At 32.7% G+C, this 15,345-nt stretch overlaps 1 protein-coding gene and 1 long non-coding RNA gene across 2 annotated transcripts; both read left to right on the forward strand.

The window, feature by feature from the left end:
• Nucleotides 1-9,375: 9,375 nt before the first annotated feature.
• LOC141599170 (uncharacterized) lies at nt 9,376-10,400 on the forward strand. Its single transcript, XR_012523743.1, has 3 exons — nt 9,376-9,592; nt 9,680-9,746; nt 10,227-10,400. It is a non-coding gene; the product is annotated as an uncharacterized LOC141599170 (long non-coding RNA).
• Nucleotides 10,401-10,432: 32 nt separating this feature from the next.
• LOC141600603 (protein LAZY 1-like) lies at nt 10,433-15,079 on the forward strand. The gene is made up of 3 exons (XM_074420847.1): nt 10,433-10,942; nt 14,250-14,541; nt 14,865-15,079. Exons 1-3 carry the CDS (start codon nt 10,433-10,435, stop codon nt 14,906-14,908), a joined length of 846 nt encoding a protein of 281 aa, XP_074276948.1. The 3' UTR covers nt 14,909-15,079.
• Nucleotides 15,080-15,345: the final 266 nt, after the last annotated feature.

Here is a 15,345-nt window from a genome sequence, read left to right on the forward strand (position 1 = left end):
CCAACGGATGCAGTTGAGCCACGGCGACGTTCATAGCTTTGATGATGGCCGTGACGTATTTATTCAAAGGAAACCGGAGGCCATACTCCGATGCCCGATATATACGCCGATATGACCGGAGGAGGGCAACAGACCGCCCTGACCCTTCCCGGGATAACAATTTTGTACCCCTCACCGAAGTAGAAGTGACCCTCGAACGAGAGTTCCACCGAACAATCGGCGAATTTATTGGTCCAGGCACGGTCAGGACCAGTCATGCAAGCCTCGCCGTGATCCAGGATATGCGGCCTCTCTTCACCAGAAGGAATCCCTTCCTCACAATCATCATCCTCCCAACCCTCCGGAGCTTTTGGATCCACTTCAGGAGACGGAGACCTAGGGCCCCCAAACCTTATCGGGATGGCATTTAGTATCTCCTCCTCATCAAGACGCGACGGGGAACCCCCCGGCGCAGGCTTACTAGGTCCAGCACCAGCAGAAGACATGTTACAACAAAACTTGAGTTAAAAAGAGAAAATTTATTTGTTTACCTTGAAGAAAATGCCACGCCGGAGTGATGATTCTGAAAGCTAGAGAGAGGTTTCGTCACAAGGGCTAGAAAGAAGAAAATTTTTGAGAAAATGAAATTGGTGGCCAATTTCAGGGACTAAGTACCCTATTTATAGAGGAAAGCCCATGAAGAGGGACCAATCAGGGCACAACCCATGAAACGTCACCAATCAACAAACAGACACGTGTCGAACATGCAACCACGGAATGTCAATCGTTGCAACAGTTGAATGTCAATCAATGCAACAGTAACCAAGCGTCTTCAACACGCCCCTTCATATCTCTCTGCCTGTTCATCTTCCTCAACAAAATTCCTAAGTACCCGTTTCTCCGCCGGCAACATGATCAACCAAGCATGTTCCATTTTTTTGCCCATGGTACCCCTAATGTAAAGGCTGTTAAATGGACGTTAAGTTTGATGGCGTGACAATAAAATAACAATTAAAAAATAATACCTCCTTTATTGTTTTATTGGTACAGATATCTCTCTCTTTTAAATGAAAATTTAATTAACTATATGATTATAATGTTGGAAATTTCTCATGGTAACCTCTTTGATAGATTACACATGCTACCATGGACGTTTGTTTTCTATTTTTTTTTATCATAATTAAAATATGTGCAAATGATAGGAACCTATACTCTAGCGATAGAATATTTTTTAACACAATTTTAATTATATTATTTAAACGTAGTATATTTACCACACATACATTATTTTTCAATATGGGACATATAAAATCTATAGGTAGAAAATATAATGATATGAACTTTTAACAATTCTCCAAGACAATACTTAAGAGACTCAAAAGATTTTGGGTTGATGCCTAAGTTCCAAGATGCCTCTTATTTATAATCATAGAATCACCCACCTTATGCTATATTTCGATGTGGGAAAATTCTATTTTTTATATGTAGTATATTATTTTTCAATGTGGAACATATAACATACTATGAAATACACCATCTTTAATCTTTGCAAATTATATGAAATCTATATATACTCTAATGATAGCATTTCTTACCATGAATCTAATAATATTATTTTCATAATTTTTTTTACCGACATTATTTTGCCAAATGAAATGTAAAAGTTTTTATATAAAAATTAGAAACATCACTTGAATATAAAATAAGAAATACAGAGTATATATTATAATAACTAAAAGATTTTCCAATGATTAACTTAGGTTAGAAATCATTATTGTAGAGACAGTAATACAAACTCTTTTAAGAGCTCTCTCTGACGACAATACTTAAGAGAATCAAAAGATTTTGGGTTATGACTTCTATTTATAATCATAAGATCACCCAGCCTTATGGTAATCTTTCGACGTGGGACAATTCTAATATTTATACATAGTATATTCACCAGACTTACATTACTTTTCAATGTAGGGCAAATAACATACTAAGTACACTATTTTTTTTTTGCACCTACTTTGACATCAACCCGATTTAATAATGAGAAAATACAATACAATACAATCTACACTCTAATGATAGCATTTTTTTGTCACAATCTAATTATATAATTTTCATATGATAGTTTTTTGTCAAATGAAATATAAAGTTTTTATATCAAAATTATAAACATCACTTTAATATAATATAGAAAATGTATATATATGGGACAATTCTATTATTTATACATAATATATTCATCACACCTACATTATTTTTCAATGTGGGACATATAACATACTAAAAAGTACATATCTCTTATATCAAAAAAATTTGGGTTAATACCTAAGTTTCAAGGATGCCTCCTATTTATATTTATAGAATCACCCTACCGTATACTATTATTTCAATGTGAGATACATAATTTAATTATTTAGACGTAGTATATTCATCATGCCTACATTATTTTTCAATGTGAAAGATATAACATACCAAGAAATATATGTCTCTTCTTAAAAAAAAGTTACTATTGTATACATATTATTTTTCTTTGAAGGTAAAACCACTTAGTCTCGATCATTAAAAAGGGATCTCTACATCGTACATATAACGACTCATTAACGCTCTATTACTGCATTCAGAAGACAACCATTAGTAAAATCTTTAGTTTTGTACTGTGTCAGGAGACTACCATTAGTAAAACCTTTAGTTTTGTATTTTTTGATTTTCTTGTTCATGTTCTTAACTCTTTCCCGGGTAGTTCCCTCCAACGATTTCCACTTTATTTTTTATATCATATCGTAGATAATGATAGAAAATCTTAAGAGCTCTTTAAAACAATATTTATGAGACTCAAAAAATTGTGGGTGGATACATAAGTTCCAAATATGCCTCCTATTTATAATCATAGGATCACATCACCTTATACTAATCTTTCGATGTGGGACAATTCTACTATTTACATGTAGTATATTCATCACACCTACTTATTTCCAATGTGGGACAAAACATACTAAAAAGTACACAATTTTACGTATTAAGAAGTACACCATCTTTAATATGTGCAAATAATATGAAATCTATACTCTAATGATAGCATTTTTTACCACAAAGCTAATTATATTATTTTCATAATTTTTTTAACGATATTTTTTTGCCAAATGAAATGTAAAGGTTTGATATAAAAATTGGAAATATCACTTGAATATAATTTAGGAAATATATATTATAATAATTAAAAGATTTTCCACTTGATTTTTTACATCAAAAATTATACTTTCCTAAATTGATTTTTGATGATGTGGACGCTCTCAGATCGCTCGAAAAAAACTCTCTTTTATATATATACTAGATTTAATGCCCGTGCGATGCACGGGCCAGTTGTAATATTAAGTTTTGTACACCGTAGTTGAGCATTACGTTGACCATCACGTCTTATCTCAGTGGTTTCAAATTTGCAAAATTGTAAAAGCGAATGTATTTAACAACTAACAGGCAATTTCAATAATAGAGGATGATTTATTAATCACAAAAATTTAATAAAATGTAGTGAAAATATATAATATCCAAATTAATTATTTTATTAGTTTTACGCTCTCAATTTTATTCTTTTACGGAAAAAAAGTCGATTTTTGTAAGTAATTATGTATATAACAAAGTTTTAGAAGCGACACGTGACCAATTTTTAGAAATATGCATGTAATCAACTAGTAACATAATTTTACGTAGTTACTGAAGAGTGAAGATATCCAATAAGTCTTCATTATAATACAAATACCTGCACTTAGTGTTGAGCTTTGACTAAAAAGCTCGTGATAGGTTAGTAGCATGCCATATAATTCCTATTAATCATACCTTGGTAAAGGTGAAAGCGCAATTTATCTATAACGCCTAGTAGGCTAGCAATCTTAACCTTTAGTTTAGAGGAAGAACTCTAATACAACTCGTAACATATCCTACAATGCTATTGTTTGCCAAAATTTAATCCTATCAATCAATAATGCAACCGTTTGTATTAGTTGTTAGTTTTAAATTTTATCTACACTGATATTATAAATTACTTCGTATAAATTATTATTTTCTTTTGATGATTTCGTTGGCCATTGGCCATTACTTTAATTTTTAATTTTTGTTCAGTGCCTTTGACGAACAAACCTTTTCTTATGAATTTATTGTACAACTCTTTCACAAATGGATATCAATTTGGTGCTAATTATGTTTTAGAGGGATAATAATGAGAACTACTCCTAATAACTCATTACCGTGGATGGTTTTATATTATCTCTTTGTGATGCACGGGGATGGACCTATCACGAGTAAAATAGTACGTTTTAGAGGGATAATAATGAGAACTACTCCTAATAAAACACATTCAACTATTGTCTACGATATATGATGAATGTAATCATGTCCATAGTTGTTTCTTCGTCTAATCATAAAAAGCTTTCATGGCCTCTGGATTGGATTGTTTTAATGGCCGTGGGGTTTGAAATCAGCTATCAAAGTGACATCTCTTTCTCCATCCTCTAATTTTGATCTTCTCTAATTTACAAACCTATACAAATATTGTTGTTATTAACTTTTCGGCAACTCTATTGCTAGAACAATACTCATTAAGTAAAGTATAACATAACATATATGCTATCCCTGGCCTTGCACCTATACCTGCCTCGGCCTCTGTATACAATAGTTTGGTAAAATCACAATTGGAAGTAATGTCACCAATGCATTGCAAATAATTTTCCTTGTATCTGAAATTATGAAAACTACTGTTATTAATAACAACACAATTAAGATTTAAGACAATAAAGTACTCATCAAGTGAAGTGTACCCTCCTTGGCCAAATATTCCGTACTCCTTGATAAAAGGCTAATCTTTTACTCCGTAATAACTTTCCCATCACGTTAGTTACTCCTTTTTTTTTTTTTCTTATACGGTTCTCACTTTTCGAAAAACTCTCTTCCCTATTTAATATCTCTTAAAATATAAGAAAAATATCATAATATGAAATCTATTTTCATAACTAATTTAATGGTATACTCTTGTAGTTTTTATAATTTTTGAGCTATCATACTTTGTAAAAATTAAAGTCAGGGGCTCACCTCAAGCAACAAAAACGTCATATAAAGAAAAATGGAGGGAGTACCTTTGTATGTATAGAGACTATACGAACACCACAATAATGATTGGAACTCCATACAATAGATACGTAATTGAGCTGCAAAAACAAAAAGAAAAGCAAAGGAATAGAGGTCAATACATGAACAAATACAAAAATTACGTAGAACAGTAAAGAAGTTGAATGACTATCAAGAATGGGCATTGAATATATATAGCATTGGACTTTGGAGGCAATATGTTTGAGTCATATTAGACTTCTTTAACATAAATTCTTATCACCGTTAATTTTCATTTTTTTATTGCGCATAAACACTATCCCATATCTTTTAATTATTATCTTATCTATTTTTGCTCATTAGTCATTTATGAAAGTTGGACTCCGTAATCGCTCGAAAAAAGCTTCCTTTATTAATATAGATAGATATAGATAGGAAATTTTTCTTCATTTTACAAAGAAAACTAACAATCTACTAATCGTAATCTGCCAATTACCAAACACTCAAATTAATTCTGCTAGTTATAATATGCTAGTCAAACCTTCTGATAGAATCTGCTATTTATAATCTGCTTTTGTAATCTGCTTATGCTGAAATCAATCCGCTGTTTACCAAACAGGGCCTAAATCTACAGTAAGAGGATTATACATCTGATGTATTACCTCCAATTCTATAGTTTCTGAGCATTATAATAAAGTTTTTGAGTTTTGTTTTAAAGTTTCTGAGTTTATTCACTTAAATATTAAGCTCTAAAAAATTACTATAAAACTCAAAAATATTACATATAAATTTAGTTAAATTTGAGTTTTGACGGAAAAAATATTAAAATCTAACTTATAAACTTTATTATGCTCAAAAAAATACATATATGCTCAAAAACAAATAAAATTTGAGGTAATAAGCTCAAAAAAAATACATATATGCTCAAAAACAAAAAAAGTTGGAGGTAGTACATCCGATGTATGTTCCTTTTTCTCCTAAATCTATGACATATAGATTGATATAGTGGCTTATTTAAAACAATTGGTCTCCCTTGTGACGGGTTACCATTTATGGCGGATATTTTGTGAGATAAAATGGTAACAAAATGGGTTAGTGGAGAAAGGGGACCACATGAATAGTGTTACAGAGAGAGAAAAATGGGTACTTTGTGAGGTAAAGTGGTATCCGTCACTCAAGAGTGGCGGATAGGTGCCGTCACAAACAAGAATTTGTGTATTTAAAATTGAGTGATTGTACAAGGTGGCCTATCAACACTGACCATTTTACTTCAGATATGAGCTTTCTATATTGTTTAGAAATTGGTAAAGTTGTACCACATAAAGTTATAACAATACTCCTTCGTCTCAATTATTTGTTTACCTTAAAAAACAGTAAATAAATTGTTTTGATAAAAAGAGTAAAGTTTTGTATATAATTCATTGAAACAAAGACAATGCTGTGCAAAGGACAAAAATTCGGTTGGTCTTTCACACCCTATTTTTTTTTTTTTACGAGTTTATTCCCATCAAAGAGCCCAATAAACAATAACTCCACACTCCAAAGACGACGAAACTCATACCAAACAGAAGTAGCAGAATACAAGAACAAACACAAAAATTGATAGACAACAAACGTAACTTCTTAATCATGTCGGAAATTAATGTTAAATGCCGTAACTAAACCAGTACTATTTTGCGTCATATGTCAAAGTCGATGTTAAAAACACTTAAAAAAGTTTAGCCCTACTAACCACTCAGCAGCTTCACATTATAAATTATAAATCACTAAAAGATTTCTACGCCATTGTACCATCAGCCTCCCGTTCCATCAAGAATTTTCCAGAAAAACAAAATCGCTTTCATCGCGTTTAGTCATTTTCATCCTTGGCTATATGCAAACACCATAACGATTCGTCCTTCTTTCTGAAATTGGAACTAATGCCGTAAGCTGACGCAAACTTATCGAGGTGACATTGTAAGAAACTTTTTCCAAAATCACGCATTACTTCCTTTGTTTTTCTTCCCTTTTTTAACCACGCAAACTGACGCTGATTCGAGCAGTACGATTATAACTGGACCACCTATAACACTCGATTGACTGGGTTAAGCACTGAAAACCAAACAGAAAAACTATCCCTCCTCAAATAACTTGAACAAATTATGAGACGGTCTCATAATAATATTATCATGAGATAAATGAGTATTTAATATTTGACTTGGTGGACTAATGGGTGTGGTAGAGTTAATAATTAAATGGGGCGGTTTACAATATCGATATGACACGACTCAGGAGACTGACTGCAGTAAACTTACACTGAATAGAGCTTCACTCTTATAGTCTTATCCAACAACAGGTTGATATGGATGGTCCAAGATCACTCAGTCCGAAACTTGGAACTCCGGTAACACTAACGCGAAACGGATTCCAATTCCTACATACAAAACATGGAAACATATATTAGTGTCTTCTTACTCTTCTATGTTACGATTCTTCAACTTCCCACCGTAAACCTTAACAAGTCATTTCAAGCAAAAGGTATGAGAATTTTCGATGAATACTAGTAATACTAGTAATTAAACGTCTTGTGGGTTTATAATTGACATAAACTCCAAGAAATCCCGAATCCTTTCCTGTACTTGCATATAAAAAATTCACAGTACAGGCGGTTTCCACATACGACCCCACAAGTCAGATCAGTACCTTCATATCAGAACCACTGAAAGCAGGAAATTTGTTTTTTAGCTTTCACAAGTTTCTCTAAAGTATATATCCCAGTAGCATATGTTGGCTGACACATCTATCCAAACTCCCAACTGTTTTTCAATGCGGAAAGCAAACATAACAATAAGAGCATAGATAGACAGGGAAGAAACTAGGCGGAAAAGAGACACCAGAAGCATCTAAGCAGCTTGAGTTCATATAGACTACTCCAAAAGATAAGGTAAGGTAACTTTGCTAAACAACAATACCTGTCAAAAGCATCGAGTTACAAGTGGGATTCTGCAAATCTCTTGATATCCTTCCTAATGCGAAAAAAATCCATAGACTGAATCCAAGACATCCAACCTTATTACGTTGAGTAATATATGACAAAGTCGTTAATGTATGAGGTGTATTCTATTATTGATGAGGACTTCAAGACATCTAAAAGATGACATATTCTGTAATAATGCAGAGCAGAGTAACACGTTCTAGAAAAAAAAAAAAAAAAAAAAAAAAAGAGTATCGCTCCCTTTCAGAATATATGTGACCAATATTTTCTCGTATTCACATCATTATTGTGATTTGTGAGCATAACCCTACCAGTCACTAAAATGTCATGTTCAGTTCTTCCAAAATAGCTCAAAACTGTCAAGAGAATAATGCAATGACAATCAAATAGTATAAGAAATATCTACTCAGTTTTTCTAGTTTCCATGCAGATTTATTAAACAGAAACAGCAGTTGCTTTAACTTCATTCTCCCAGGCCCCTGCACATATTATAAGGAGAGATAAACCCATGTGCTTACAGTCTTACACTGAATTATTTGCCAAAAGTAGAGGTGTAAGGAACCTAGTGAAACAGCCCAAACAAGAAAAATCTAAAGAATGCAGTGCAACTGAAGGAGTATTATCGACACAAGACAATGAAGCGTGTACCTTTTCTTATAACTTTAGAAGCCACCTGTACCCCTCATGTAACTCTAAATTTGTAAAGGCGAACTAATACTCGCCCATTGAGGGACATTACACGAAATATCTACTCAGATTAACAGCAGAACAAACCATACAGGATACATGCGACAGAATATGGAGCATAAAGCAGTTCAAACCACTCAGTAGAGAACACAAAAACCAACTCCACATATGTCAATTATTACCCAAATATCCAAGAGAGAGAGGTGGTCTGGTTTGAAACCCATAAAATGATAAATGTCAAAAGCTAAAACCCATACTTGGAAAAATGATAGCCAACATCTCGATAATATGGGACTGTTAAGCATTATTGAATTAAGAAAAGCATTTCATTGTGATACAAGAATACACAATCTCTCTCTTAAAATACACTGCATGTGAGTGTGAGCAGGCCACCATTTACTATTTTCTTGCGTGCTTATCGATTTCTGAAGTACGAAACGTTGGTTAGAAACATTGCCAGCCTAAAAAGAATATAGTAGTACAACACCTATCTTTTTCAAAGGGCTAAGAGCAGAACAATGACATGTCCAAGAAAAACCTAGAAGAGCACGCAAATATTATCAAATCATCCAGATCAGGCTAAAGATCTCGTTCAGAACACGCGAAACTACTCCACATATGTAGACCATGCCGTACATCCTTGAGATTGTAATTTTCTTGGTGTTTCGTCTGTTTGTTTTCATCAGTCAGTGTACGTACTCTTCTACAAAGAGCTTTTCAATAATTTAATCACAAAATGTCCAGTATGGACACCTCAGCAGAACTAATATAAAGTTCACAAACCAATATGAAAGCGTGATATACTTCTGCAAGTGTTAAACTTGAGAAGGGCTGAACTCTGAAGAAACTATCAAAATGAAGGTCTGTCAACTCTTCCTCAGCATAGACTTTTTTTTTTTTTTTTTTTTTTGCTACTCTAATTATAAGTTTGTCCGACAATGCCTGCAGTTACTTAGTTGGATGCACCGGAAGTCGAATAAAGACACCACAAGCTCATTAAAAGGTTCATCTGCTGGTATTTTCTCATCCTCATCTTGAAGGTTACAATTAAACTAAGATCACCATTAGCCATGCAAACTCATAACCAACGTAAATATTGTTGTATACGGTAACCATCATGATTATTCATGAATGACCTTGTCCAGACAAGGACTTCATATCTCAAATATGCTAATAGTAAACTGGTAACATCGTCAATAGTTTGGTCAAAGCCATGGTAGGGTCTTTCCGTAGATGCATCGAGAAGGTTCAAGATATTTAGGAAAACACAAAATTCAATCCAAATAAGCTATTCATATTGGCCTCTTACAAATTTAAATTGAATTAGGACTTTTACATATTAGAGTCCTTTTATTTTGCTAAAAGCCTCAAAATAAAAATACAATAAACTATAACACCAGATATTTAGATCCTAAATTGAATTTCAGACTTGGAAATGGTACTTGGAACTGTCAATTTCTGGACTATGGAACACCTAAATTAGCTTTGAATCTAGTTTCAGGTTACTTTTGCGATGGCTCTTTGCTTAAGTCATCACTTGACAATCAAGGAGGTCATGTTACACCAAGTAACAACTCCAAACTGAACTGGCAGACACAAGACCCTCACTTCAAAGACTTTAGTGGGGAAAATTATGAAGAACTAAATATAAGAGAGCACGATGTGATCTTCCCAGGCTTTCTTACTATCGGAACTCTAAGCATGGAGCCGGTAACAGAACCTGGTACACCAACTTTTGGTTTACCTTCTCAGGAAACAAATGAGGAAGTAATAGCAGATATTAAATATGACTTAGAGCTGATCAGTGAAAATTTGGAAAACTTCCTCAAAGCTGAAGCTGAAAAAGAAGGGAATAACGAAATACCGGGCAGGAAAAGCCATGAAAGCACCATTACCTTCAGTGACGAGGTGAACGAAAAGCACCTCTATCCCCTGGAAGGATATCTTCTTAGATCATCCACTGAGCAATGCAACCCAATGGAAACAGAAGAGAAAGGAAAGATGTTCATGCGTGGCCTATTTAAGAAAAGCAAAAAAAGAAGCAATTTTAGAGAGGATGACGAAAATCATAAAAAAGCTGCAGTAGAAAACTCTACAGCTCGTTATCTCACCAATAAGATGCAGCCGGCACCTCCAACCTCTCCCAAATTTTTTGTTGCTTCTACTGGCTGTGTGGAGAAGCCTCATCTGAAGGTCAAGAAACTAAATAAGGTGAGTTCTCAGCATTTCATGTTAACATTCTTATCCTAGTTAGCAGTTAAAGATGCAGTATAGTCACAAGCCTAATAAATCACTCATGTTTTCAACTAATACTTCCTCTGTTCCGCAAAATTTGTAGACTGTACATTTGCTTTTGCCTCGATGTTTTTAGGATATTAGTTGGTACAATGAATGGGACAAATATTATGTTATCACACTTAACTGTTGGCCAAACAATTAGGAATTAAGAACGCAATGAAACAACTCAGAAAGGGAAGTGTAAGGAACTAAAGGGAATAGCACGAGTATCTGATTGCTGAGACAGCTAGACAGCTGAGACAAACAACATTTGCAACAAACGTACTAAGCTAGAACTAACAAAGTTTCCCTAGGAAAGTAGCAAAAAGTTTCTTCATTAAGCCAAACATGCACCTTCAAAAAGTTTATAAAATAATTCTACTGATCTCCTGAAAATACATGTTAGAAGACATTTCACATGTCTATCTAATCAGTAGGTTTATTCAAGACTCAATCAGTAGTCAAAACCTTTTAAACAAACATACACCAGCTTGAACCAACAAAATGCCCTCATTACAGGTTCAATATGGAAAGATAAATGCAAAAGATATTTCAGACGTATCCACGATCAATAATTATTTATCAGCCAAGTCGTTTGAAAGACAATCAAGATTTTGATCAGCATTCAGCAAAAAATCCTATGAAATCTATAGATAAAACATGAAAAACAGAGAAAATAAAAATTCATAGTAAATAGTCGAAATATGAAATTGTAAAACGTGCTGAACATTATGGTTGTCATTTTATTCATATTAGTTAATGAAATGATTTAGACATGATTTAGAAGCTCGAGTCTTTTTCGCTAAAATTTATCTTGTATGTATTCATGGCTAAATGCCAGTTTGCATTACAAGTTTTTTATCCCCACATGACCACATGGAATGGGTCGTATTTTTTCTCCCTACAAAATTTGCATGTATAACGGCGAGAAAATGATAATGAGAACCACTCCTAGCAAAATGGAAATTCATAGATCAGCCTGAATGTAACACATAGAAAGCATAAAAATTTGATTGAACTTAGCAAAATCTTCCATATTTCCATCCTCTATTTACTAAAAGAATAGGTGAAACTAGGAATTTTCCCGCTCAAATCACCTACAACTATAGATTGGGCCTTAATAGTAAATAGGTTTGGTTATTCTCAAATATTGGGCTTAAACTTTTATTTATTCTATGCAAATGTTGGCCTACTTTATTATTCTTATTTCTTAATATTTGTAAAGAAATATATTATACTTAAATACTTTAGACTACCATCTATTTTACGTATGCTATATTCCATGATATATGTCACTTTGTAAGATTACTATATATTTTACTCATATTATTATTATTATCAAATTTTAACCATAAATATATTTTAACTAGTATTGGTGCCCGGCTTCGCCGGGCTACCTTTACTTACCATTAATTTTTTTTTAATTAAATAAAATTACTTAAAGTTGCATAACCCATAAATTTATCATTAATATATTTTTCTATGACATGTCCTAAAATTACGATGAAATAATTTTTGAGACAAATTCACTACTCCCGCTATTAATATTTTACTCTTATTAATGAAACAATAGTAATAACATTTCACTACTTGCCCGTAATCATTGTTACTTTAACTACTCCCGCCGTAGTTATTGTTACTGTCACCACTGCCGCATTAATATTGATAATTTCATTACTCCCCCCGTAGTTATTGTTACTGTCACTACTGCCGCATTAATATTGATAATTTCATTACTCGCGCCGTAATTATTGTTACTTTCACTATTGCCGCATTAATATTGATTATTTCACTACTCCCGTTGTTTCTACCACTTTCACTAATCTCGCTGATAATATTGTTACTTTTACTATTCAAATGAGTGATTTCTATCATATAACTATATCCAATGCACCTTCAAAAAAAAAAAAAAAAAACTATATCCAATGTTACTACAATTATTTTCTTTACTGACGAAATTACTTTCACTACTTAGGCATGCAATTTTAAGAGGGTTATATATTTATATAAATATATTACATATATGCATTAAATCAAATCGAAAGAATTATGCAATATTATATTATTATGGAATCTAACTTGAATTATTTATAACCCACTTATATTATATTCTTGTATGTTAAATAATTAACATATCTATACATCTAATAAACTATAAAGTTTAATAAAATTGCATAGATTTTAAGTTTAATATATAATTTTATGATGATAATAATTAATACCATAAGTGTGCATGTTTATACTAATTAATTATTTTACTTTTAAGGAAATTGACCTTCTTAATTAATTATTTTATTTTAAGGAAATTGACCAAGTTTTAGTCTCTTACAAATGTTTAGGAAAATTACCAAGCTTTTATATAATTTAATTTTAACCCAAACTATATAATATTTGCATTGAGATCCCTTAATCGGGTCCATCACACGGTGCTAGTGATTTAAAACTATATAGTATAATTAATTTGTATAACTTTCTTTAATTACATTAAAGTTCCTTGGTTTCTGGAATTAATATATAGTATTGATTATTAATTTTCTCCATCACAAATATCTTCGATTTCTTATTTGGAAAATACATCGCCGAAATACTAATTAGTGTAATTTTATAAAATACGAAAAATCTCTTTAAAATACAACACCAAGTACACAATATTTATTAAAATTAGTAAAAGTAATGATATTTTGATTTTTCATATGTAAAATTGTCCTCAAGTTTTCCCTTTTTTATCTTAATAATTAATAGAACACATCAATATTGTAGACTTTATTAGTAAATTTAAAGTGTAATTATTAATAATGCTCATTTCTCTATAGTATATATCACAATCTAAAATACCGTGCATTTGCACGGAATCTAAACTAGTTGTATAATGCAACAATAAGAAAGCCTATGTCCTCAAATGATCTGGCCACCTAACATGAATTACCATTTCAAACCGCCAATGAGAGTTCAAATAATGGAAAAAAAAAACACAAAAAGGAAAATACGAAAAAACAAAAACAACAAAATTAGTGCAACAAATAGCAAAATAATTGTAAAGGCTGATCTGTAAAACAAGCAGAGCATTTATCATTTCAAATACTGGTTAATATTCGATTGTAATTGGTGTTGTTCATTCGCAAAACAAGATAAGGTGAATTATTAACGACCACAAACTCCAACCTTTCATTGCTTAGATTTGAGTGATACCTCGAGTCTCACCATATCAATAAAAACAAAGCTAAATAGCATGCTTCTGCAGATAAAAAGTCTGTTCCACAAGAAAATCCATCCTGAAGTTGATGACCCTGAAAAAGAGCCCGGCAATTATGGCAAGTATGAGAACGAGGAAATTCTTGAAAAGTCGAAGTCGGCATTCAGAAAACGTAATGGAATTGGCTGTTGGGCCTCTCTTACCAGTGGGAAAAATCGTTGCTCAAAGACTGACATAAAACTACCTCCGGATGCAATCATCAAGAGAATATCGGATCTTCCAACAAAAGAGATAGTTACTTGTGCAGGCAGGGAGCACTGGATCAAAACAGATGCAGAATGTAAGTGCATATACATGATAACGGGTGATAGAATAATACTTCTTATTATAGTATCCTGAAGAAAGACTTAATTTGTCAGTTTGGTCGACAACCATACAGAACTGCAATTTTGACACTAGTTAAGATTTATGAACCCGTTTTTTTTTTCCTAACAGGGTTCAGTCAATTATTACAAAACAGCACTCATTAAAATCATCAAACTCTGAATTTATTTTGTCAGTTGACTCAGCTCGACTTAGCTCAGCGCAGCTCAGTAATAAATATGAGCCACTGTAATATCCCAGTTTGAGTTCACTAAACAACTCCATATCTTGGCATTGCAGATTTCGTATTGGAGCTGAAAGAGAATGGGGGAGTTTGCAGTTAAAAGTAAAAAACTAGTGTGTAATTATTTAGTGTGCCAATAAACTCACGATGAATACGTGAACTTATGGAGAATGCAGAACCTCCTTCCCTTATTGTTAAAAGGTCTGTACTAAACATTGCAAACTATTTTCTTTGCTTCACACATATCTATACTATGATTGGCGATTATGTACATCTTACATTCTATGATAAACATTAAGCATGTTGTCATCCAAACACACCAGCAGTTAGTTATACATGTGATTGATTGCAAAGATTACGATGACAGTTCAGAACTGATCCCTTTCTAACACCTCAGTTATATGACGTTTTCCCTTGTAGTCACAGAGGTGACCGAGAAACGAGTAAATGAACTATAAAAAATTAAATATACATGACAAGTAGAAGGCAGTGACAAATGACAACCTCATAGAAAAAACCCAATTCAGACACTTAGGT

This window comes from Silene latifolia, chromosome 9 (assembly GCF_048544455.1).
Source record: "Silene latifolia isolate original U9 population chromosome 9, ASM4854445v1, whole genome shotgun sequence".
NCBI lineage: Eukaryota > Viridiplantae > Streptophyta > Magnoliopsida > Caryophyllales > Caryophyllaceae > Silene > Silene latifolia.

Excerpts from the sequence above, each read along its gene's own strand:
- LOC141600603 (XM_074420847.1), top strand. The coding sequence starts at position 10,433 with ATGGAGCCGGTAACAGAACCTGGTACACCAACTTTTGGTTTACCTTCT. Across the intron at positions 10,943-14,249 it reads AGGTCAAGAAACTAAATAAG|ATAAAAAGTCTGTTCCACAA; the intron begins GTGAGTTCTCAG and ends ATGCTTCTGCAG. Across the intron at positions 14,542-14,864 it reads GATCAAAACAGATGCAGAAT|ATTTCGTATTGGAGCTGAAA; the intron begins GTAAGTGCATAT and ends TTGGCATTGCAG.